The 22,774-nt window shown below is 55.0% G+C and overlaps 7 protein-coding genes across 7 annotated transcripts; 5 read left to right on the top strand and 2 right to left on the bottom strand.

Annotated features, from left to right (window-relative positions):
- Positions 1-4,211: 4,211 nt before the first annotated feature.
- On the top strand, positions 4,212-5,509 carry NCS57_00060800 (uncharacterized protein; the record flags this gene model as incomplete). Its single annotated transcript, XM_053050691.1, has 3 exons — positions 4,212-4,413; positions 4,512-4,812; positions 4,885-5,509. The coding sequence occupies 3 exons, from the start codon at positions 4,212-4,214 to the stop codon at positions 5,507-5,509; spliced, it is 1,128 nt and encodes a 375-aa protein (XP_052919206.1).
- A 1,923-nt stretch (positions 5,510-7,432) lies between these two features.
- NCS57_00060700 (uncharacterized protein) lies at positions 7,433-8,087 on the top strand (the record flags this gene model as incomplete). The annotated part of the gene is made up of 2 exons (XM_053050690.1): positions 7,433-7,486; positions 7,581-8,087. The coding sequence occupies 2 exons, from the start codon at positions 7,433-7,435 to the stop codon at positions 8,085-8,087; spliced, it is 561 nt and encodes a 186-aa protein (XP_052919205.1).
- A 372-nt stretch (positions 8,088-8,459) lies between these two features.
- Positions 8,460-9,005, bottom strand: NCS57_00060600 (uncharacterized protein; the record flags this gene model as incomplete). Its single annotated transcript, XM_053050689.1, has 2 exons — positions 8,460-8,885; positions 8,931-9,005. 2 exons carry the CDS (start codon positions 9,003-9,005, stop codon positions 8,460-8,462), a joined length of 501 nt encoding a protein of 166 aa, XP_052919204.1.
- A 1,291-nt stretch (positions 9,006-10,296) lies between these two features.
- On the top strand, positions 10,297-11,563 carry NCS57_00060500 (Mitochondrial phosphate carrier protein 3, mitochondrial; the record flags this gene model as incomplete). Its single annotated transcript, XM_053050688.1, has 3 exons — positions 10,297-10,569; positions 10,631-11,419; positions 11,492-11,563. 3 exons carry the CDS (start codon positions 10,297-10,299, stop codon positions 11,561-11,563), a joined length of 1,134 nt encoding a protein of 377 aa, XP_052919203.1.
- A 4,741-nt stretch (positions 11,564-16,304) lies between these two features.
- Positions 16,305-18,818, top strand: NCS57_00060400 (Ubiquitin carboxyl-terminal hydrolase; the record flags this gene model as incomplete). Its single annotated transcript, XM_053050687.1, has 4 exons — positions 16,305-16,343; positions 16,491-16,634; positions 16,730-16,743; positions 16,796-18,818. The coding sequence occupies 4 exons, from the start codon at positions 16,305-16,307 to the stop codon at positions 18,816-18,818; spliced, it is 2,220 nt and encodes a 739-aa protein (XP_052919202.1).
- A 766-nt stretch (positions 18,819-19,584) lies between these two features.
- On the bottom strand, positions 19,585-20,101 carry NCS57_00060300 (uncharacterized protein; the record flags this gene model as incomplete). Its single annotated transcript, XM_053050686.1, has 4 exons — positions 19,999-20,101; positions 19,881-19,940; positions 19,719-19,826; positions 19,585-19,640 (listed from the first exon to the last, which is right to left on the bottom strand). The coding sequence occupies exons 1-4, from the start codon at positions 20,024-20,026 to the stop codon at positions 19,585-19,587; spliced, it is 252 nt and encodes an 83-aa protein (XP_052919201.1). The 5' UTR covers positions 20,027-20,101.
- A 421-nt stretch (positions 20,102-20,522) lies between these two features.
- Positions 20,523-22,305, top strand: NCS57_00060200 (Mannosyltransferase; the record flags this gene model as incomplete). Its single annotated transcript, XM_053050685.1, has 3 exons — positions 20,523-20,535; positions 20,609-21,058; positions 21,116-22,305. The coding sequence occupies 3 exons, from the start codon at positions 20,523-20,525 to the stop codon at positions 22,303-22,305; spliced, it is 1,653 nt and encodes a 550-aa protein (XP_052919200.1).
- Between the last annotated feature and the right edge of the window lie 469 nt (positions 22,306-22,774).

Raw genomic sequence — 22,774 nt, 5'->3', positions numbered from 1 at the left:
GCTGACGACAACCACCTTGGGGTTGATTATCTGATGTATAGTACTGTAGGTTTTGTCGATCCAGGCTGGAAGGTCTGTAGCGAGGAATACTAGAAACAGCAGAGTTGTGGTCGTCTATCCAGCCACTGACTCGATACCATATCCAAAGCATGGATCGCGATCCTCTCGATCACTTACCCACCTTTGAGCACGGATAGGTAGACTGGGAGGGAGGCCTATGGCCTGCAATGCACACGAGAAGCGCGCAAGCGGGTGCGGGTGCGGGTGCAGGCCCCCTTGGCCTTGTTGTCCAGTACCTAGGTAGCTTGAGCGTGGGCTTGATCATTGGCATGGGCGGCCAGCGGCAGGCTTGCAAATAGTCTGCACACAAGTCTGAATAGCTCCAAGCGCGTGCTGTAACGCGCCGCGTGCGCATCTGCAATGCATCGATAGACGCTCGGACGCTGTTGTGGTGTTGGCTCTGGCTCTGGCGTCGATATTGCCGGGACTGCCCTGGATTGGTCGAACCTTGAGATGTTTTGGGATCAGATGCATTGGCATGAATGACAAGAAAAGCTGAGAGTCGTTCGTGAATGCCTTGATGGGGTTTCAACACTGATGATTATCGGAAGGCACGGCGTTTAGTCGACCCTGCCCGCCTTAGTGCTACCGAGGTAGAGACGGTATCATGGCAGGCCCAACGTGTTGGGCGGAAAGTGCAGTCCTGACACTGACATCCATCTACTACATAGTAGAACAAGGCCGCTGGGAACTCCCCATCATCAACACCCCTCCCATCCAAGTCTTTTCATCATTCAATCATGGACATTCTTTTGCTTTCCTTTGCTTCTCTCTCATTGGGGGAGCTACACGAGATGGAAGACTTCTAGAAGAGAGCCCCGCACGCGTGCCGTTCCTGTTCCTGTTCCTGCCACCTGCCACCTGCCAAACGCGTGCCGTGCCCCTGAATTCCAGCCCTCTCAGGAACAGAACCCCGTTATCACCAAATGTGTGCGTGGTGTGGTGTGGCTTCACCACTGAGGCGGAGAGGTGAGGCTCACCGAAATGCTACGACGGTAGAGTGCTCGCATGAATCATGAGACCGGCAGCAGGTGAGCATGCCAATGTGCAATGCATAGACTGGTGACTGACTGGTTGGCTTACACAGTACTCCGTAATTTCGAGGAAATGGATAGAAACGGAAATGGGAAAGGCCCTGTTGGTGCTGGCGGCCCGGACGGGATCGTTGATCGACGCGCATGCCGGCTTCCAGCGCTAGGCTCGAGGCTCTACCCCTCAAAGCATGCTCCCTGGGTCCCTCCATGTTGCGTTGGGAGTTGGGACAAAGCGCCCTTGTCCATGCCCGACATACATGCTGCAGATATTCCTCCCCCGAACCATAATATAGATGCAGGATTCCTCGACTCTCTTTTCCGAACTGGGCGCTGTGCAGCACGTCAGATTTCGCGGGAGGGCAACGTGACACTCTCCGTGTTGCAGGTGACAGATGAGACGAATAAACGCCTCGCTGGCTTGCTCCCGGACATGCGTTCCGCTTTTGGGGGGGTAATACACGATCTCGGACGCTAGAGTCGGATTGGAGGAGAGACGCCATCGCCAAATGACCAGTTCCCTTTGGCTACTCTCTTGTCGTATGCCTCTACTAGTTACTGTTGACCAGGGGGTAACCACTCAAGAGGGGAGGCTCATGTCTTCGCAGCACATGGCGGCGTGGGTCTCGGGCCAAGTGAGGCCTCATCTACCTAGCTTGGAGCCCTGCCGACACCAACGACTTGCAACACGGAAGAAGGCTCAATAACCTTGAACCCGGACCGAGCGTACATAGGGTCTATAACAGCCACAGTTGAGGGCCTCAGGAGCTGGGCTGATGATGCTCGAGCTCCCGGGAGAGCCAGCTGTCGATCCTTCAGTTCTGGTAACCGGTGATGAAGAGAGACACTCAACACCGGACATGCCAAGACGAGTTAGGGCCATGCCAGGCCTGGGCGATGATTGTCATCCTCCATGGGCGGGTCGCCTGCCCCCGGTCCCCTGTCGGCATGTCCCTTGTCTTCAATGACAATGACGAACATGGAGGTCCACTGCAAGCTCGGTAGCTAGGTGCTAGTCCGGCGACTAGGCGATATGATGAACGGGGCATTCTGCAAATCCAACCTGCAGCTCTTGGTGCAGCCGCATGGCCCAACTCGCCCCAGATGCCCCTGGCGCCCCTTTGATGGCGGCCATGGGCTATCGTCATCAAGAGGTAGAGAGGTGTTGATGGATGCGCCTGGTTTCTGAGCTTGCAGCCATCGGCTCTGACTCGGTCACTATCGGTTCTCCAACCGGACACCTGGCGCCGAGAGCTATAACTAAGCGCTGCTGGGCGCAAAGAGACAACAAGAGGCCAGTGCCCATCGATTGATGAAGACATCAACCCACCGAGGGGACTGCCATCAAGAACCGGCAGGGGAGGAGAGGCAAGCTCAGGCCAGGAATGGAGCGGTCGGGAGCGGACTCCCTTCAGACTTGGTAGTCGTACTTGGTACATGGGAGTTGGAAGAACCCCTCCACAGCCCACACTCGTGCATTCTTAACTCACCTTTCAGGCTCTCTCACTCCCTTCGGTTCGCTCAGTCATTTCATGGCGACATGGATACGTATCGTTGAGCCCCCCGCCGCTTTGCTATTCTTACGCAGAACGGTGCTGGGTCAAGTCGCTAGACCAGAAGAGAGCAGCCCTGAAACCAAGAGTTTCAGAAGCGGCTAAGACATGAACGAGGCATATGAGCGCCTTCTGTACCTACCTACCTAGCAGCAGAGGTAGGTTTGGTGCCTGAATGTTTGAAATAGGGCGCAAAGTAAACTCGATGGCACCTAGGTAGGGAAATTTCACACCCACAGAGCTATGTACCTATCCACAGCACACCCCTCATTTCAACCGGCATCAAAGACTCGGACCCCTTTTGCTGGGAGGAGGAGCAGAGTCCACATTGCATCCCACGCACTCTAACACTGGCTCACTGGACTCCTCTCCTCTCGCCCCCCCTTCTTGGACCTCCCCAACCGCTGATCCACTCACCTACTTTGTCATTACTGCGCATTAGCTATCAAAATCCACCCCTCATCAAGCTTGGAAAGGGCCCAAGGGTCTTGTTTCTGCTGGGCTCGTCTTCGGGTCCCCGCCGCCGTGGTCGTGGTCGTGGTCATCGTGTCCTTGCTTGGTCTCTTGGTCTTGCTTGGGTCTTGATTCTTGGTCCTGAGCTGCCTTTCTGGTTGGCTAGCTGCGCTTCTACTCCTGCTTCTGCTTCTGCTTCTGCTTCTACTTCTGCAGCCCACCTGGTCCCAAAGTTCCCATCTCCATCCATTCCCATCAGCCCCCCAGTCCCTCCTCCATCGCTCGTCCCAGAAAGCGGCTGGTGCGCCGCCTCGTGCCTCGCAAGTTCAAATTGGGGCGCCTGTTGATCGTCTTTCCCTCCACTCCCTCCCACCTCCCGTCTATTTGGTCCCGTCTTCCGTCTTCCGTCCTCCCGTGGCCTTCCCGCCTTGGATCTTGCTGCTCCCTTTGCTCCCGCGCACCGCCGCTACGCCGTCGCCACACCAGCACTCTTGGGCTCAGCAGAGTAATTGCCTGCCCAGGGACTCACTCTACCGTACCTTACTGTGTCGTACCGCCGACGGGTCTAATAAGGTGCCTGCTTAACCCACACGCTACCCGTTCTGACGTCCCTGTACTGACTTGCGTGACCCCTTCTTAGGCTGCGGCTCCTCCTCTTGAACCTGGCCCAACCACCTAGACCAAGAGCTACTAAGGTCATTGTCCGTCCACTTCGTCCTCCGCTGGAGAATCCCGAACCGCTTCGCTTCGTCAAACGCTAAACCACCCCGATCCTCGCATATACAACCGCGTTGGTCTCCTCGTGGGTCCTCTGCGTTGTACGCACCGTTTCCTGGGCCTCATAACTATCCACCCCCTGAGGCCAGACAAAGTCTCCCCGACAGCACTACTCCGGCTTCCTCCCTCGGAATTCCTTGGGCGCGCACGAGCTTTTTGATCCAAGAACCCGACTGCATTGTACTGTCTGGACTTGTCCTTGACCGGGCCGTTCCACCCCGCGCTCGCATCCTCCCCGTCTTTGCGCCGCCGGCAAACCGTCCACGACCTTCGACCCCACGTTATCTTCTCACGACTCTCCTACTACGACTCGACGACTGCCAAAGATACAACGACAATGGCCGAAAAGCCTTCGGTGTTGATCATTGGAGGGCTTGGCTATATCGGCCGCTTCCTGGCCCTCCACATCCACAAAAATGAACTCGCCTCCGAGGTGCGACTCGTCGACAAAGTTCTTCCTCAACTCGCATGGCTGGCTCCCGAGTTCTCCGAGGCCTGTTCACAGGACAAGTTTATGCAAGCTGATGCCAGCCGACCTGGTAAGTCTCGCGCCACTTATCCTACGGCCTGTACCCTTTGTAGTTGTCAAGTCTGTTTGACCAGTGGCTAACGAGGGACCCTTTCTGCTTTTTTGTAGAGGGACTAGCGAGAATCTTTGACCGCCCGGAAGGGAAGCAATGGGACTATGTCTTCAACTGTGGCGGCGAGACGAGACATTCGCAGGAGGACGAAGTTTACAAACTGAGGTCGCTGAACCTATCTATCGCGCTAGGCCAGGAGGCGGCCAAGAGAGGTGTCAAGGCCTTTGTTGAGCTGAGCTCGGGTATGGTTTACAAGTCGGACTCGTCACCGAGCAAGGAAGGAGACAAGCTGAAGCCTTGGAACCGGATCGCCGTCTTTAAGCTGCAGGCGGAGGAGGAACTCTCAAAGATCGAAGGGTGAGTTGGCTCGTGAAGCTCATGAAGGGTGCAAAATTGGAGCGTTATTTGCTAACAGTTTGTGGCGCATAGCCTCAACCTCGTCATCGTACGCTTACCACACGTCTACGGGCCATATGCTTCCCAGTGGGTTGCGACAGCCTTGTCCATGGCCCGCACGTATCAGCACCTGGAGGGAGAAATGAAGTGGTTATGGACCAAGGACCTGCGCACCAACACGGCGCACATTGACGATGTTACGCGCGCCTTGTGGATGCTCGCGGCCTGGTACGACGCGGGCAAGGCGGGTTGGGATGAGGGCAGCATGGGTAAGATTCCCATCTTTAACATCGTGGACGATGGCGCGACGAGTCAGGGCACCATCGCAACCATTATCGGCGAGATCTTCAAGATCGAGACGGGATTCCAGGGTCAGCTCATCAGCACGTTTGCGCGACTCAACCTGGACAGCGTTGTGGACGATGTCAACGATGAGCTTCTGGGACCTTGGGCGGACATTCTTGCCGACGCAGGGATCACGAGACCAGGACCGTTAACGCCGTTCATGGAGAAGGAACTCCTCAAGGACACAGACCTCAGCATGGAGGGGAGCCGACTCAAGACGTTGTTGGGTTTCGAGTACAGCAAGCCCAAGATGACCAAGGAGCTATTGGAAGAGGTGATTGAGAGTTATCGGAGGATGAACTGGTGGCCTTGATCAAATGAGGGAGGACTCAGTACCCAGACTGCGAAAAGAGGGAAACGGGGATGACGACGTCGAGACATGTATGGATAACGGCGTGGATTTTTGACTTGTTTCTTGCATGGACTCGGCTTAGCGAAGAGTCCGCCTGGTGTTGGAAGAGACGATACCCCGGAGGATGAGGACAAAGGACCTGAAGAACAGCCGCGAGCAGACGAGGCCGAGGCAAGGCTGCGACTGGGCAAGGGGTGAAGGAGTTGCAGCCCATCGAGGGAGCGATGCCCCGGGGTGGGGAGGGGAGAGGAGAGGAGAGTGAAGGGGAAGATGACGAGGATAGTGATGTATGACTGGAACACAAGAGTTCTAGGGGAGGCCAAGGCGCCCACATTGATGGGAGGCCAGTTAATAATATGGGCAAATAAATATACTACTATGTTGGATACCAGACTCGAGAGGTTTGCTTTGTAGTGTGTTATTGGTAGTGGTGGTGACGTGAAGGGTACGAGAGGGGGTCTGGCAATGGATTGGACTGAATCTTGGAGGCCGGAGATAGACAGAGGGGGGGTGGACATGACAAGGTTGCGTAACAGATGAGCCGAGGTGGTTGTATAGACATGAGGCAGAGCAAGACAGAGAGAGACATGTGGAAGTGAGAGGGACATGGCGTGGAGATTGCGAATCGCGGGGCCCCAGAATGTTTCGGCCGATTCTGTTGGTTGAGATCCAATGAATGTTACTAGACCTCGGACGAGCAAGTCAGTCAGTCGTCAAGATGGATGGCCTTCTGCAAGGGGCGGTTCGTGATGGATGGTTGCATCAGCGGGCGGGCGGTGCATCTGTCCCCAAGCTGAGTTGAACGAGGGATCCAATTTGGCTTGGCAATGAATGAATTGTGGTTGTGTCCGAGGCTTTTTGGGCTTGGCCTTGGCTGTCAAGGTGGCTGTGGTGAAGAGGAGAGTGGTGATGGTGTGGTGGTACCTTTGTGGTGTAGATGACCCTTGGATTGGATACAATGGCAATTATTATTTGGGCTATGAAACCTTTGAAAGGGGGGATACAGATAGACATCCAGAGATATACAGGTATTTAGAGAGGCAAAGTGAGAGAGAATGTATGGTTGGTTGTACTCCATCTCTTACCTCGACAACATCATGACCTTGAGGATGAATCATGGCCCTCGTATATTCAGATGCCCAGTCACGACAATCCCAATTCCACTTGATCATAGGTAACTAAAGAAAAGAAAACACCTCCGCTTTCTTGGCAAGTGGCCCCTACCCATGCCCATCCCCCGTCAAAAACGGCATCAACTTCCCCATTCGCATCGAGCCCCGTTGAGAGCTTGTTCCAGGCGTCGAACAAGTTTCCTCTTTCAGCCCCCGCTCCTCTTGGGGACCCAGAGACATTTCTGGACTACCTCTAGATGTGGGCCAATGTCCTTCTACGTGTACCCCTGCCGAGAACGAGGGGCACCACCTGTTGGAGAGGGAGCTGAAGCACGAGGAAAAAAAGTCGAAAGATGAATGTGATTGTTAGGCCTGGCTCTTTTCTTGTCTGCGTCAGTCGACCTCGGCGGCTGTGTCACTGCTCGGCCTTTGCTTGTGATAGAGACGCTGAAGCCTCGTCTCTGTTGACGCATATTAGACGCCTTCGCATCCCCCATCTATTATCCTAAGTAAGCCAACAGGATCTCGTCACAATTGACCATTCACCTCCCAAGATCTGGCGTGTTGCTTGTTATTTTGTGGCTTGCGTGGTTGACCTTCAGCTGCGTACTTGTCTTGACTATCGATCGATTGGTTTTCAATATTCTTGATAGCGTCATCTCGGTCCACCAGAGCCAGCTCGCCTCACCTCTTCTTGCTTCCTGCATACTTCTTCTTTACACTCTTCACCACAACCTCTTTTTTTATTCTTCATATACCAAACACTGCAAACATGGCTGCTCCAGCTGAAAAGACCATCACCGACCTCAACGGTAAATGGCTTCTCGTAAGTTAAACTCCTGATAAATTGCTGCCCCTCCCCCACCTTGAGCCAACAAGGCTTCATCCAGATCCAATGCTGACCACGTCCACGCCCACAGAACAAGACGCTCTCCGATAGCTCCGAGCCCATCCTCGCGCTCCAGGGCATCGGCTACCTCACGCGCAAGGGCATCAACATTGCCACCATCACCCTCGACATCAACCAGTACACGGCCCCGCCCAAGCCGCCCAACACGTCGACCGACCTCTTCACCCACGTCGACATTGTGCAGTCGGCGTCGGGCCTGACGAGCACCAAGGAGAACCGCTGCCTCGACGAGACGTTCCGTGAGCACTCGGACTGGCTGTTTGGCAACGTCAAGGGCAGCTCCAAGTTTGTCACGCTCGACGAGATCGACGACGACTTCCTCAAGCAGGGCTGGCTGCCCGACCAGCCCAAGTTCATCCGCAGCTACGTCGAGAGCCAGGGCAACGGCTGGATCGCCACCCAGATCTGGGGCTTTGAGGAGATCAAGGGCGAGAGGAGGTACGTGAGGCATGTGCTGGTGACCAAGGGCAGCGAGAGGGTCACGGCCAAGCTCGTGTACGACTACCAACAGGAGTAATTACCCTCTATACCTACATAGACTTGCGACCTACCTAGAACAGGAGCCTACTTAGCAGGATACCTAGCAGGATACCCTAGCTACGGCATGAAGGGCAATTGATGATCATGAATGACTGACGCTGTCTGCGACGGTGTGCGTCCATCAAGGTGTATTGCCTCATAAGTACTGCGCTATGTTGAAAGCGGCCCTTTTCCCAACTGGCTCGAGTTGAGCCTCAACACGATAATCCTCCTGATGTTTAGATCATTAAACCCCCCAAACGCCCATCATGATGCTTGAAAAAAAGAGAATTCTGCCTTTGTCGTGTAATTGATTCGAAAACGTTGCTTCATTTGGTATGCCATTTCCCCTTCGCCGCAGAGTGACACCCTACTCTGGTCTCCTCTTGACAAACTCCTCCAGATCCTGGACAGTAGCAACACCCAGGACAAACCTCCTCTTCTCATCGGTAATGACAGCAAACTCCTCCTTCCAAGGTCCGTCGGGCACGCCGGCGCGGAAAAAGTCCTCGAGCTCCTCGAGGGTCGTCTCCATGGTGATGACGCGGTAGGTACGGCCGCGGCGCTGGAAGCGCGTCATGGCAGCCGAGAGCTGGTCGCCGGGCTGGACCTTGCCCGAGTCGAGCAGCGACTGGAGGTGGGGGATGGAGATGTAGCCGAGGAGGGCGCGCGTGTCGGCGTCGACGATGGTCAGGTGGGTGTAGTCGCGCTCAAAGGCCGAGACGAGGGCGAGAGAGATGGCGTCCGAGGGGTTGAGGGAGAGGGCGGCCGGAGGGTCGAGGTCTTCGACGGTAGCCTGTCTTTGTTAGCTGGACTCTACGGAGGCTGTATGAGAACATACCCCGCGATATCGAGACGACCACTTGGTGACGAGGGGCTGCGTCGAGGTTGTGGCAGTGGCAGTAGCGGTAGCCATGTTGCAAGAGTATTGTCAGACAAAGAGTCAATGCGAATGATGTAATGGGCAAGTTATGCAGCTGATGAGCAACGTTGACAGGTCTGCGGCCGGGAGTATGAAGGGATCGCGGGGCAGGCTTTAGGCGGTCACAGAAAAGGTGGTTCGAGTTGGTGGGGGTTGGAAGAAAAAAAAAAGGACATCAACTTTTTTTGGACTCTTTCCTCCACTGTCATGACCAAACAAGCCCCGCTAGCACGCCAGATGTACATCCACACGAGACGGACGCGAGACGGGACCCGTTGTCTGTCAATCAATTCAGTCAGTTAATCCCTGGATTAGATCGACCCGGTTTGCATTGGCGTCCTAACTGCCTAGAGAAGTTACCGTAGTGAATTTAGGGCCCTAGAAGGTAGCATGTCTTGTGCCCTGTTTCATAGCTTCAGCTGTATTGATCCATCTCGGCCATACCAGTAGGTAAGCAACCTACCTACCTAAGCAACCAAGCTTGAAGCTCCGATACAAAACAACATGTGATGGACAACTGCGTGATGTCACCACCCCTCACCTCAGGTAGGTGCACATACATGTACCTCGACCTCGGGCACTGATCTCAAAAGCACTTTGCAAAGAGTTGGAGCACTCAAAACCCGGGACCCATCAACATGATATAAACAGCATGATTCAACCAAATCACCATCGGAATTCGGACTGTCCATCTCATCATCTCTCTTCAAAACATGGGATTCATCAATGTCATGATTGAAATCCGTCCATGTACCTCCCACAACCAATCAGAGCTGCCCCCTGGGCGTCATCCCTCGGACTTGGACATCCAGGTCGACATCCAAATCCGTCACACGTCCTGCCTGTCCTTGTCTTTGATCCAATTCCTGTTTTCCATCGTCCATCCCGTCCTATGATAATCTCTCTGCCCGTGCGTGATTTCCCCTCATCCTCTCTTTCAAAAGTGTAGCCTTGGAGACTTCACAAGGTAACAAGAAACAACCGTTCTGGTCTCCGCGACACCCATCCCTTGTATCTCGAGACATCGTATCAGATATCAGGTACCTAGGTATCCAGGTAAGGTTTCATGTAATCAATCATGGGTCTTTCCTCCCGGGTCGCAGAGCACAAGTCCGGTAACTCCGGCTCATGTCTGCTCGACTCACCTTGTTGCTTCACCTTCCCTTCTCCTCCATCACCACTCCAAGCATCATCTCCTGTCCCGGAGATTGGCCAATTGCCCAGCTTCACCCTCCATCAATCACTTACACGCGCTCACACCAGAGGCAGACAAAGAACGGCCACAATGTCGCCGTTACATCCACCTAGGGATGCCTTCCAGGGCAGCGTATACAGCCCCCTCTCACCCACCTCACGCACGCCCTATCAGGCCCGTCCCGAATTATACAGCGCCTACTCCATCGTCGACACTGCCAAGGACAAGGCAAAGCAATTGAGCGCCGAGGCCACCGCCGAATTCGAAAAGGCGAGCTCAAAGGCGAAGCCGAACGGGGGAAAGATTGAGCTATACTCGGGCAAGTACTATGCCGCCTGCACCTTTGGTGGACTGCTCGCCTGTGTAAGTCTCATACAGCATCCATCCATTGCCTCGCCTCGACATCTAACAGCTTTCATTTCAGGGCCTCACTCATACTGCCGTCACTCCCCTTGATTTCGTCAAGACCCGTCGCCAGGTCGACTCCAAGCTCTACACGAGCAACTTCCAGGCCTGGGGCAAGATCTACCGCGCCGAGGGCATCCGCGGCATCTTCACCGGCTGGAGTCCCACCCTCTTTGGATACTCGGCCCAGGGAGCTTTCAAGTACGGCTGGTATGAATACTTCAAGAAGACATACTCGGACATGGCCGGCCCCGAGGCCGCTCACAAGTACAAGACGGGTTTGTACCTCGCCGCCTCCGCCTCCGCCGAGTTCCTTGCCGACATCGCCCTCTGCCCCTTTGAGGCTGTCAAGGTCCGTATGCAGGGCACCATTCCCAACCCCTACACCGGTACCTTCAATGGCATCAGCTCCGTCACGGCCAAGGAGGGCGTCGCTGGTCTGTACAAGGGTCTGTATCCTCTGTGGGGTCGCCAAATCCCCTATACCATGATGAAGTTTGCCTCGTTCGAGACCATCGTCGAGATGATCTATGATCGCCTGCCTGGTCAGAAGAAGGACTATGGCAAGGCTGCTCAGACCGGCGTGTCCTTCACCGCTGGCTACCTGGCTGGTATCCTGTGCGCCATCGTATCTCACCCTTCCGATGTCATGGTCAGCAAGCTCAACGCCAACCGCGCACCAGGAGAGGCCTTTGGCGGTGCCGTGAGCAGGATATACAAGGACATTGGCTTCAGCGGCCTCTGGAACGGCCTGCCTGTGCGAATCGTCATGATCGGTACCCTTACTGGACTCCAGTGGATGATCTATGTGAGTATTTCTCGTTGCCTGGACCCCGGCAAAGCTTCAAGTCTCGAGTTTCAGTGCTGACACGAATAACAGGACTACTTCAAGATCTTCATGGGTTTCCCGACCACCGGCGGCGCTCCGCCACCTGCCAAGAAGACGGAATAGACGTGTTTGAGTTAGCCCTTTGGTTGTTACCTTGTCCTCAAGTAAACGATGGACTACCGAGCAATTGCCTTCAGTTGTCCCCAGTTCTCATGTACACTATCAGGGGCCGATAATGACGGGTGAGGGAGAGCAGGGTTAGGAGTCCCATCAATAAGTCATTCCTAAGCAAGTACTTAAACTGCCAGACGTCACACAACCTTTGCCAGAAGTGATTGCCCATCACGTCAGCCGGGCTCGGCTGTGTTTTGATCTCACTCAGTTGTGATCCATTGTGAGACTTGGCCGCCTCCACCGTTGCCTGTCACGGGAAATAGCAGCGCCCCGCTGATCAGACCGAGAGACGGTGTGCCTTTTTCGTCCCCATTCCGTGCATAACACGAGTTGATCGGACGGGAATCTAGGAAACCTGCAGGGCGCAAGGCGTAATCGACAGTGCAGCGTCTTACTCCGAGCGGGAGCATCGGGAATCGCACAAGGGAATATCCATGCGCTGCTCGCAGTGTAGGCAGGTTTCACCGTGGACCGAGCTCAGGCAGGCAGGGATTCTTGCTCCTCTATCATGATCTAGTCATGCCGTGCTGACATGGTCCACTGATAGCAGAGCGTGGGGTGGCAGTTGTGAAGGTTGAGGATAGTGTTGCCTTGATTACGACGGTCTCGAGGTGGGTATGGTTTAGCATGGCCTCTCGAGAGAACTGCCGTGCTTGCTTTTCATGATCGAGCATGGATCAGCTTGATGTTGGTTCTGAAAGTCAGTTGCAGAGTGGTTAGCTGATGGGCGACCTCCTCTAAAGCAGATGCATAGCACACAGTGCGACATGGACTCAGCGTGTAAGCGCCACACGGTCCGACGGTCGCCCAAAATGGACGCATTCCGTCATGGTACATGAAGTGGAAAGGATCAAATGGCGGGGAGAACGGCGCGGTTGCGCGTGCGTTGGAAAAGATGGGGACGGCAGCGCGCGATGCGATGCGTGTGTGCGTGCGTGGTTGCGTTGCGAACCCACGCACCCGACGCTAGCGCCAGTGACGTTTGTTCCAGAACAATGCCACCGCAAAGCCGTCACACTGAGACCAGGGTCATGATGGAAAACTCCATCCAAAATTAGCGGCGCGAGGTCCGTTGGCTGCAGCATCACCCCCCTCTCCAGCTCTGGCCAGCCGAGCCAAGCAAGAAACCGTCCAGAGATTGCTGCACACTCGCAGACGCGGGCCGTCGTAGAACGCCACAGCACGAGGGCCAAGCGGACTATTTCCGAATCGATCCATGTCTTGGAGTCGGTGTAATTCAAAGACCGAGATCGAGGGCGAAAGTGCTTCTCTCTCTTTCGTTGGGCAGCAAATCCGAAAGTCGACAGGAACAAGGCGTCCCGGATATGTTCAGCATCATCGGTGCCGAATAAACTGGTGAGACCCGGAACTCGAGGTAACCTTGGTGGAAAGACGCATCGGACTGGCGTGAAGTACTTTGGTGCTGTGGTTGCACCAGACTCATCCAACGGTCAAGGGACCCTTTTCTAGACGAAAGGGAGGGCATATCGACAGCAACGGACCGACTGGTCGGCGATCAGGATGGGAGGAGCACCAAGGTGATAGGATACCATCGTCGCGGTTGGACACTCTGGGCCGAGTGATTGGTGATGGTTGTCAGTGGATACGGGGATGTGCCGCATGGCAACCCCACACTTGCTTCGTTCGCTTCCACCATCTTGATGCCTCGAATGAGGGGTGGAACAGGAGGACGGGTGATATCTCTAGCTCTGATCTCTTGGTGGCGAGCGGCCGGCAACCTGGGCAGCGACCTGAACTCTGCAATTTGCCGATGCAAGTGTTGAAGGTATACCGGTGAAAACGACTCCAAACACGACCACTGGATCGAGTTGATGATTCCAAGGGGCTATTTTGTTTGACCATGTACCGAGCACGCAGGGACCAGGGTGACGATTCCCTAGGCTTGATTCACTGTGCCCTATCTCGTGGTTTTCTCCCACCTTGCCCTGCTGTCCCTGTAACCATTCAGTCGTCCAGTTGATCGAGGCACGTTACCTTGCAGGTGGCGAGACTGGACCAAGCTGCACTTGTTCAAGACACAGCCGGTATGTGGAGGAACTGGCATTTCCCACCAAGCAGCTCATCGCAAACCAACAACCGACCTGCGAGGGCTGGTAGACTTGCCTCAATATAGCTTGTGTTGGCTTGAATCCTAGTTCCATCCTTCGTCTGGGTAGTAGTCCATCGAGGAGCTGTTGTTGGTGCCCGCGTCCTCTGTCAAGATTCAGGCGATGCCGTGGGCCGTGGGTCATACGTAGGCAGATTTCGGAACTGTGCCTCGGGCTCATCGATACCGACCTTTGTTCCTGGGACAAGTCATGCAGCCTAAACATAGGTTTGCAGTGTACGTAGGCAGGATGAAAGCTGCTTTTGTCAGCACAACCGTCTCGTCCGAAAAGCTGTATCCGACTTCTTGGCAGTCGTTGATCCGTCTCGGCGTCCGTTCGTAACCAAGGAGAGATCCGGCTAAAGTCCCCCAACAACCCTCGGCAACGAGAGAACCAGCCATCCATCCCTCACCGCACACGATGCCATGATTTGCAGGCAGTCCTGCGCCAGGGGCCGGTAGCCGATGCGTCGTGGCGCCGTTGGCTAGCGCTTGTCGCTGTCATGTTGACTCGTGAGTTGCAGCTAGATTCCCTACTCGGGCTTAGAAATGTCGCCGGTTGGAACAACCATCCTTGGACGGTGGATTTTCCCGGAGGATCTGGACTCTCGAACCGGCGGAGAAGTGTTAAGAGGGTATGTACAGTAGTGCCAGTGCCGCCCAGAAAGCCGATGGTCTTGGTGAGCGTTTTGCGTGGCTGTTTTCCAACCACCTACTCATTGCCAATGTGGACTTGGAAGATGGAAAGAAGAAGAAAATTCGTCTCATTTGCTACCGTTCAGACGGTGTTTCACCCGTCCAGTACTAAGAAATCTGGATGGAACTCACTATCTGCGTCGGACCTGCCGTCGGTCACATCCTGAGATGCATGAGCTAAAGTAGGTACTTGCTTCCCCAAGCAAACCGCCTGGTTTGGGAGCATCCATTCACACTAAATCGACGACCCATCATTGATCTTGCACCCAACTTTTCACCAACTGCCATCCCCACAAACCATCGGGATCAGTCAGTGTCAAGCCCTCTATCCATCTTCCGTGCTTCTGAGCTCCGTGCCCACTTGCCTTGCTGCTGCTCATCCATCCTGGCCTCGATAACTGATCACGCCCGACATCTGCGTCTAGTACCCTTGTCGATACCTCGTGGCCCTGTCTTCTAGAGCTTTCATTGCCCTGTCGCAGCAACCAATAGGCCCCTCGCCCGCCTGGGCCTGTATGGGACCACCGTCCGGCGTCTCTCAGCCGCCCACACCACGCCAGCCGGGCCTTGTTCCCCTGGTCCCCTCCACGGATTATCCCCACTAGTCACCTAGTGACAGAGTCGCCTTGTGGCAGACACCGACTGCTCGGGCTAGGGATTACGTGGGTGACGACCTGTGTACTTTGTGGCCTAACAGCCCAGGACTTTACTCCCCCCCTGCGCGTCCGGTTCTGGGGGTGGTCGCTAGGGGCCCACCAAGGCACCACCATCGAGGCTTGGAGGGGACCATTTGGGGGCTTCGGGGGTCTGGGCAAACTGGGGTCGCGCGACGCCCATTTCGTTCCTCGCTGCAGGAGACTGCAGCGGTTGCAGGCCTGCTGCGAGCTTGTGGTGGTGGTGCTGCAGCATCTCCGGGCGTCGGATGTTAACGTTTGGTGGAGGTGGATGAAGGGCCAGTGAAGGACGGTTCCCCATGGCCAAGACGACCGCTCTCGCCGAGTCGATATATTGCGCATGAGGGGAATTCCGGACTCTAGCAGTTTCGTTGAGGACGTGATGCCTGATGCTGATGGCTGACCAAGACAGCATCCCACGGGTTATGGAATCCATTACCTAGGTACTTGTAGCGTAGCGGCCTGGTCCAGGTAACAACAGAGCAGGCTGTTGGATCCAATCCAATCCAATCTTGCCTACCTGCCATCGACACCTTACAGCACCTACCTACTTGGGCACGGTACCTCCTCGCCTACTTACGCACCATCCAACGGGGAGTCACTTATCCTCCTCCACTATTCCCTCCCCCGGACATCCAGAAGCAGACCATCCTCCCGCCACCATCAGCCTCGAGGTACCTTGCCTGTGCTCTCTGGCTTGCTGGTCCCATCTCTGCCTCTCTTGCCCTCTGCCGAGTTTTCTACACCTCGATATCTCTATCGACTATTACGCGCCTCGCCTCGCCCATCGGATCGTCCTCCCCCCAAGACAACATCCCCAAACGAAGCTTGCCTCGTCTCTAGATCGGCTCTGTCGCTCGCCCAGACCAGTAGTTCAACCCGGCGCTATCAGAGTCCACGCCACACACTCGCGCCTCGCTTTCCCCAGCCCAGCGCCCAGAGCCATCCCTCGCCCACGACTCGGCAACTTCGAAATCGGCCCCAGCTTGCGATTCTCTGTCCTTCCGCCTCGCGCGCTTCTCTTATCATCCTCTGGTAGTAGAAGCTCCTGCGCATGATCCTTGGCTTCAATTGTGTCTGTTATCGTTGAGCTGCTGCCGCGCAGCTGTAGCGGTCGGCCGCTCGACCTCGTCCCTCGCTCACTCGCTCGCTCGGCTCACCAAGCCCGCCGTCTGCTACTATTTAGCATCCACAACGACACCACAACGCCGCCATGGCGGGCTTCTTCAACAAAATCAAGGGCTCCAACACGGTACGTCGTCGGCTTGACTACTCCCGCTGCCCCCTTCGGCGTTGGACATATGGAGCTCTCCCACCAGCTTCAACTATCCACGCGCCCTCCCGCCTTGCGCCAAGACCTCCCATGACTGACAAAATGCCTCTCGGCTCATACTCATAGGCCTCTTCCTCCCCATCCCACAAAGATGCCATCGCGAAGAAGAAAGAGGAGCCCGTTCTCGACCTCACTCCTCTAGAGAAGATGCTCCAGAATGCCGGGCCCTTGCGAGACGATGGTACTGATCGATTCTTCGGCCTCGAGAACGTATGTCCCCGCCGCCTACTCCTACCACCGGACCCTCTCCCATCTCTCATTCTATCAAGCTACTTTCCGATTCACTAAGCTAATGTTTGGCACAGTTTGGAAACACATGGTATGCTATCGAGGCATCATCTAACCAAGCCGTGACGCTGACCTCGGAATAGCTACTGCAACTCGATTGTCCAGGCCCTCTTTTACTCCGAATCGTTTCGAAACAATGTCGTCAACTACCCCCCAAGCTCGCCCTCTGACACTCCGAACGGCACTCGGCCTAGAGTCCCCATCACCATCAGACCCCCGCCCACTGACCCAGTGGTCAACCTCCCGAAACAAAAGGGGCTCAGCACATCACAAGTGATCAAGCAACGGCAAGCCATGAACCATCAACTGCCTGGGCAGGTTGGTGTTCGGCCCGAGGACAAGCCAGACACCCCCGAATATAAGAAGAAGCAAGCCATGATCAAGGGACCTATCTTGGAACTGGCCAAAGAAAACTCGGCCGCCTACGGCATGGACGAATGCACATTCACTGGGCTCAAGGATATCTTTTTGGCTTTGCTGGAAAGCACCACACACACTGGCGTTCTCAGCCCGCAGCGATTTCTCGAGATTTTCAAACGCGACAACGAAATGTTCCGAAACTCAATGCATCAGGATGCCCATGAGTTTTACGGTTTGGTGCTGAATGATGTCATTAATAGTGTTGAGGCAACGGCCCGCAAAATGCAGCTACAGGCTCCTGCTGACGGCCTCGACGGGCTGGCAAATTCGGTGGGCCACGCCCTTGGGTCTGCCATGGTTAACAACGCGTCAGGGGCTTCCTCCCCGGGGACGGGCTGGGTCCATGACATATTTGAGGGCGTTTTGACATCAGAGACCAAGTGCCTGACGTGCGAGACAGCGTCGCAGCGGGATGAGACGTTTCTAGATCTGTCGATTGATCTGGAGGAGCATTCCTCCGTCACCTCCTGCTTACGCAAGTTTTCTGCAGAAGAGATGCTCTGCGAGAGAAACAAGTTCCACTGCGACCACTGTGGCGGTCTTCAGGAAGCTGAGAAGCGAATGAAGGTCAAGCGGCTACCCAAGATCCTGACGCTGCACCTGAAGCGGTTCAAGTACACGGAGGACTACAGCCGCCTGCAGAAACTGTTTCACCGTGTTGTGTATCCCTATCACCTACGCATGTTCAACACAACAGAAGATGCAGGGGACCCCGACCGCCTGTACGAGCTGTACGCTGTCGTGGTTCACATTGGCGGCAACGCCTATCATGGCCATTATGTGTCTATCATCAAGGTCCCTGGCCGTGGCTGGGTTCTTTTCGACGACGAAATGGTTGAGCCCGTGGACAAGAATTTTGTCCGCAACTTTTTTGGCGACAAGCCAGGGATGGCCACCGCATACGTCCTATTCTACCAAGAAACCACATTTGAAAAGGTTCGAGAAGAGATGGAAAAGGAAGGCATGGAAGAGGTCAAGCTTGCCAACGAAGCGGCCAGCCTGGCCCAGGAGAATGGCGAAAAGGCAGAGTCGGCACCACTCAAGAGACAAGCCACACAGCCAGTGACTCCAGCTCCGGATCAGGAGGTGCTGGCAAAACTCGCACACTCGAGCACAGCGCCAGTGTTATCCTCGATAGCGCCCACAACAACTCCAGACCCGACACCCGCGGCGGCTCCGGCAACACCCTTGACGAATGGCATAACGCACACGAACACAAATACCGAAGTCAAGACGAAGGAGGACAAGAAGCGGGAAAAGAAGGAGCGGGAGGCTGCGGAGAAGGCAGAAAAGCAGGCCGAAAAGGAGCGGGAGAAGCAGGCCAAACTTGAGGAAAAGAAACGACGAGACGAGCAAACCAAGATGATACAAGCACGAAGAAACGAGCAAGACGAACTGCACAAGGTGCTCGAGGCCAGCAAGAAGTCTGCGGTGCAGGAAGAGGCAGCGAGGAAGAAGGAGAATGGAACGGTGCTCAGTCACGGACTCCTTGATCGGACCAAACGAGGCAGCAAATCGATGTCGAGGAAGAGCTTCTCTCTCTTCCATCACAAGGATAAGGGTACTGCCCAGGCTCTTCAGGACGCGTCAAACGGCGACGCGAGCGAAAAGCACGAGAAACTCAAGGATCGCCTCAGTTTCGGGCTCGGACGCAAGAAGAGCACAAACCTGCTTTCACAGTCATAAACACATTTACAGTACAGCGTACATATAGGGGGGTACTCGGGTGTTTTTGTCATTATGGTCTTTGGGGATTTGGACGGATGACAGGATACCCATGCACTTTTTTGCAACGAAGCTGCCATTACATGGAAGAAAAGCACAAGGAAGGCACCAGAGGCATTGGGCAGTAATGATTTTTCTCATTTCGACCGTCTCTCAGTGGTAGTCTTGGAGCCCAGCCGACGATGCTCTTGGAGGATTAGACCTGTTGTATGGCCTAGAGCCAGAAGAGGGAACGTGCCCAGGCATGAGCCTCGAGAAAAAGGAAGAAGGCAGGGCGGAATTGTGGTGGGGGACTGTAGCGATCTTTTTTCCTTTCTGTTTTTGTTCTCGTGGGTCGTTGAAGGGCGACAAGGTCAAACCTGCGACGCCGTCACCAACGGCTGTATCATATATACATACATATAGCGATAGCCCGGCTCAGACGTTTGTGCGTCTAGCAAGTTGGGTAAAGAAAGAAGAACAAGAGACTCGAGCAGAGCTCGAGGTGACACGGGCATTCTCAGGCACATGTCATAAGTATCATGGCAAAGTGAAGCAAGACAAAACTTTCGTATCGAATTCATGTCCAGTAGGTAGTATAGCTCCCACACACTCATACAGGGTTCGCCGTGAGTCGTACAAAGATTAATAACTCCAGTTCCAAAGATTTCCCAGACTCCATTTATGCCTCCAGACGTCTACCGTGTCCTCTCAAATTCCACATGCCGGCCGTGTTTTCCCCCTTGGATTAACCCAGGACGAGCTCGTACAGGATAATGACGGAATTGACAAATATCAAGGGCACTAGACACCGGGTCAGTTTCACGCGGTTTTATACAAGACTCGACAGTAATGTTGGTTCGGTGCACGGGGCAGACATACTCCTCATGATGGTTCGGACGCTGGCGATGAGGTGGATGATCTTGGCCTTGATGCTCGCGTCGGGACCAGAGCCGAATGCGGGATCGTACGAAGCGGGAGAGAGGTTGACTAGAAAATGCTGTTAGAAGAGTTGCTTGTATACGCTTGAGGCGGGCGACGGACTTCGAGCGAGGAAACGGTCTTCGGAGAGGACTGCGACGGCGTTGATTAGGAGGACGCAGACTGCGACAGGTCAGCACGGATGCGCCAGGGCGTCATGAGCAAGGCAATCGAGTCTAACCGTAGAGGAAGCTTCCAAAGAACCACATTGTGGGCAACTGAAGAGGGTGCAGAGACAGTAGATGTTGTCGGCGCAGAAACTGGAGGGGAGGGAGTTGGCGATGATGTGTAACTATCTTAGGTACCTGGGTACCTTGCCTGCCTTGCGGTGCCTGGGTGCCACTGCCATGGTGGCTTGAACTTGAACTGGGGGAGAGGCTGCGGGGGATCAGTTGGACCGATCCGACGACCCCTGAGGTGGAGACCAGCCAATGGTGGCCCAAGCGTGCCCCTTCCTCATTGAGAGAGCTCCCTCTATGTACCTACCCAAGTATCGCTGGCAGCTCAACTTACACCTGGAAACTGAGATTAAACACAAACTCGGCCTTGATCCATTCCAATGCTATTGTTGATACGGCATTGAGTTGATGCCCCTAAACAGGCACGCTTTCGCTTCTTGCCGTCTCTCCATCTATTTCAAGTCGTTCCTTTCACGCCCGACGGACGTAGCGTCAACCTTGGTCTTTGCACAAAACCTCGTTCAAGATGAGGGCCCTTGGTCAGTATTGCTTCCATTTCTTCCATATTATCCTCCCCCTCCTTTGCCGTAGTCCACTTACCAACTCTCCTAGATATCTCACTCACTGGTCTCCTCATCTTGACCCCCTTGGTCCATCTCCTCACGTCTCCCTATACCAAGGTCGAGGAGTCGTTCAACCTGCAGGCAGTCCACGATATCCTCATCTACGGGACCCCAACTCAGGATGTTCACCAGCGTCTCTTGGACTCGTATGATCACTTCACCTTCCCCGGCGCCGTGCCCCGCACCTTCCTCGGTGCCGTGCTCCTCGCCGGCCTAGGCCAGCCCATCGTCGCCCTCGTCGGCTTCCAACATGCCCAGCTTGTTGTCCGCGGCATCCTCGCTGCAGCCAACGTCGCCGCCCTGCTGACTTTCAAGAATGCTCTCAAGAGAGCCTATGGACCTGGTGTGGCCGGGTGGTGGGCTCTCTTCATCGCCAGCCAGTTCCACATCAACTATTACCTCTCGCGGACTTTGCCAAACATGTATGCTTTTGGCCTGAGTAAGTCGCCCATCTCTCAGTGATAGCTTCAGCTTCGTTTTGGCTTACATGAATCAGCAACTCTTGCTTTGGCGTTCCTTCTACCCCAGGCAAACCCCCAGATGGCTTCCATCCGGCAGAAGCAGGCCATTGCCCTCCTCGTCATCTCGGCCGCCATCTTCCGCTCCGAAGTTGCCATTCTCCTCATCACCACTGCCTTCTATCTCCTTGCCACTCATCGCATCTCGTTGCGCACCCTCGTTCTTGTCTTCCTGGGCTCTTTCACCGCTGCACTTGCTGTTTCGGTGCCCCTGGACTCGTACTTCTGGCAGAAGCCCCTCTGGCCTGAGCTCTGGGGTTTCTACTTCAACGCCATCCTTGGGTCTTCCTCGGAGTGGGGGATTTCCCCCTGGTACTACTACTTCAGCTCGGCGCTACCAAAGCTTCTGCTTAATCCGGTGGTACCGCTGCTCATGGTTCTCGCTCTTATTCAGCCAGGTACCTCACGTGCTGCTCGAGACTTGTTGATCCCCAACATACTCTTCGTTGCCATCTACTCTCTCCAGCCACACAAAGAGGCCCGTTTCGTCTTCTACGTTGTTCCGTCTATGACCGCTGTTGCCGCGCTTGGCGCCAACTTCATCGCCGTGCGTGCTGTCAAGTCCGCCTTGAACCAAGCGATAACCCTGGTTCTCGTCCTCTCCACCGTGGCTAGTTTCGGTGCCAGTCTTGTCATGCTCCTCTTCTCCTCTCTCAACTATCCCGGCGGCGACGCCTTGAGGGAGATCTACGCCATATCTCGCGATGATCCTTCCCCTATCGTCGATGTTCACGCTGACGTGCTGACCTGCATGACAGGGCTCACGCTCTTCGGGCAGAACCCCTCGGGCTACCCCATCGCGTTTCCCATCAGCCCAGAACCTGAGGCGACTTCACCTGTGCTGCTGTTTGACAAGACGGAAAAGGGAGACCAGCTCCTTTGGCAATCCTTCTGGGAGCGCTTCGACTACGTTTTGGCCGAAGACCGAAACAAGGTGCTAGGTGAGTGGCAAGTTCTGGGGGTGGTGATGGGCTATGATGGCATTGAGATCCTCAAGCCGGGGAGCCCAGCTGCTGGGGAAGACGAAGCTGGCCGGGAGGAAGAAAGGGTCTTGGGCCAAGGTGCTCGTATCGCCGCCATCAGGGGCTTTGTCAGAAAGTACACAGGTGGGTGGTGGATTGGACCCCGAATGTCGCCCCGGATCCGAATCTTAAACCAGGGCAAATAGATGCATCGCATCAGAAGGCTACTCCATAGAGCCACGTGGAATGGGGACTTGTAAAATATGCTACACATCAATGCAATGCTTTTTGGTACTTGCTATCGTATCAGATAAAACCAAGGCATACGGCGCGGTTCGTAAAACTCCAAATGAGGCAATGCCTACAGTGTAAATCTCACCAACAACCAGAACCAGACCTTGACCCAGACCTTGACCCAGACCCAGGTAGGTAGGTGACTCGACAGTTACAAAAAGGGGAGCCATGGCTTTCCCATCCCCCAACGCCGTGCACTTCTTCTCCCTCGAATGCCTTTTCCATCCCAAAAACCCCATGAGTAGTTTCTCCCAACACGTATCTGGACCCGAAAGAGCAAACCCCCTAGAATAGGGGGGCCATGATTCCCATAGACAAGCTCGCAACCCAGAAAACAAAAACACTGCCCATCCATGCCAGGACCCCTTCTCGCCTTCCATC

The sequence above is a fragment of the Fusarium keratoplasticum genome, chromosome 1 (assembly GCF_025433545.1).
Source record: "Fusarium keratoplasticum isolate Fu6.1 chromosome 1, whole genome shotgun sequence".
Taxonomy (NCBI): domain Eukaryota; kingdom Fungi; phylum Ascomycota; class Sordariomycetes; order Hypocreales; family Nectriaceae; genus Fusarium; species Fusarium keratoplasticum.
Note: the sequence above shows the minus strand (reverse complement) of the source record. Positions and strands in the feature narration are given on the sequence as shown.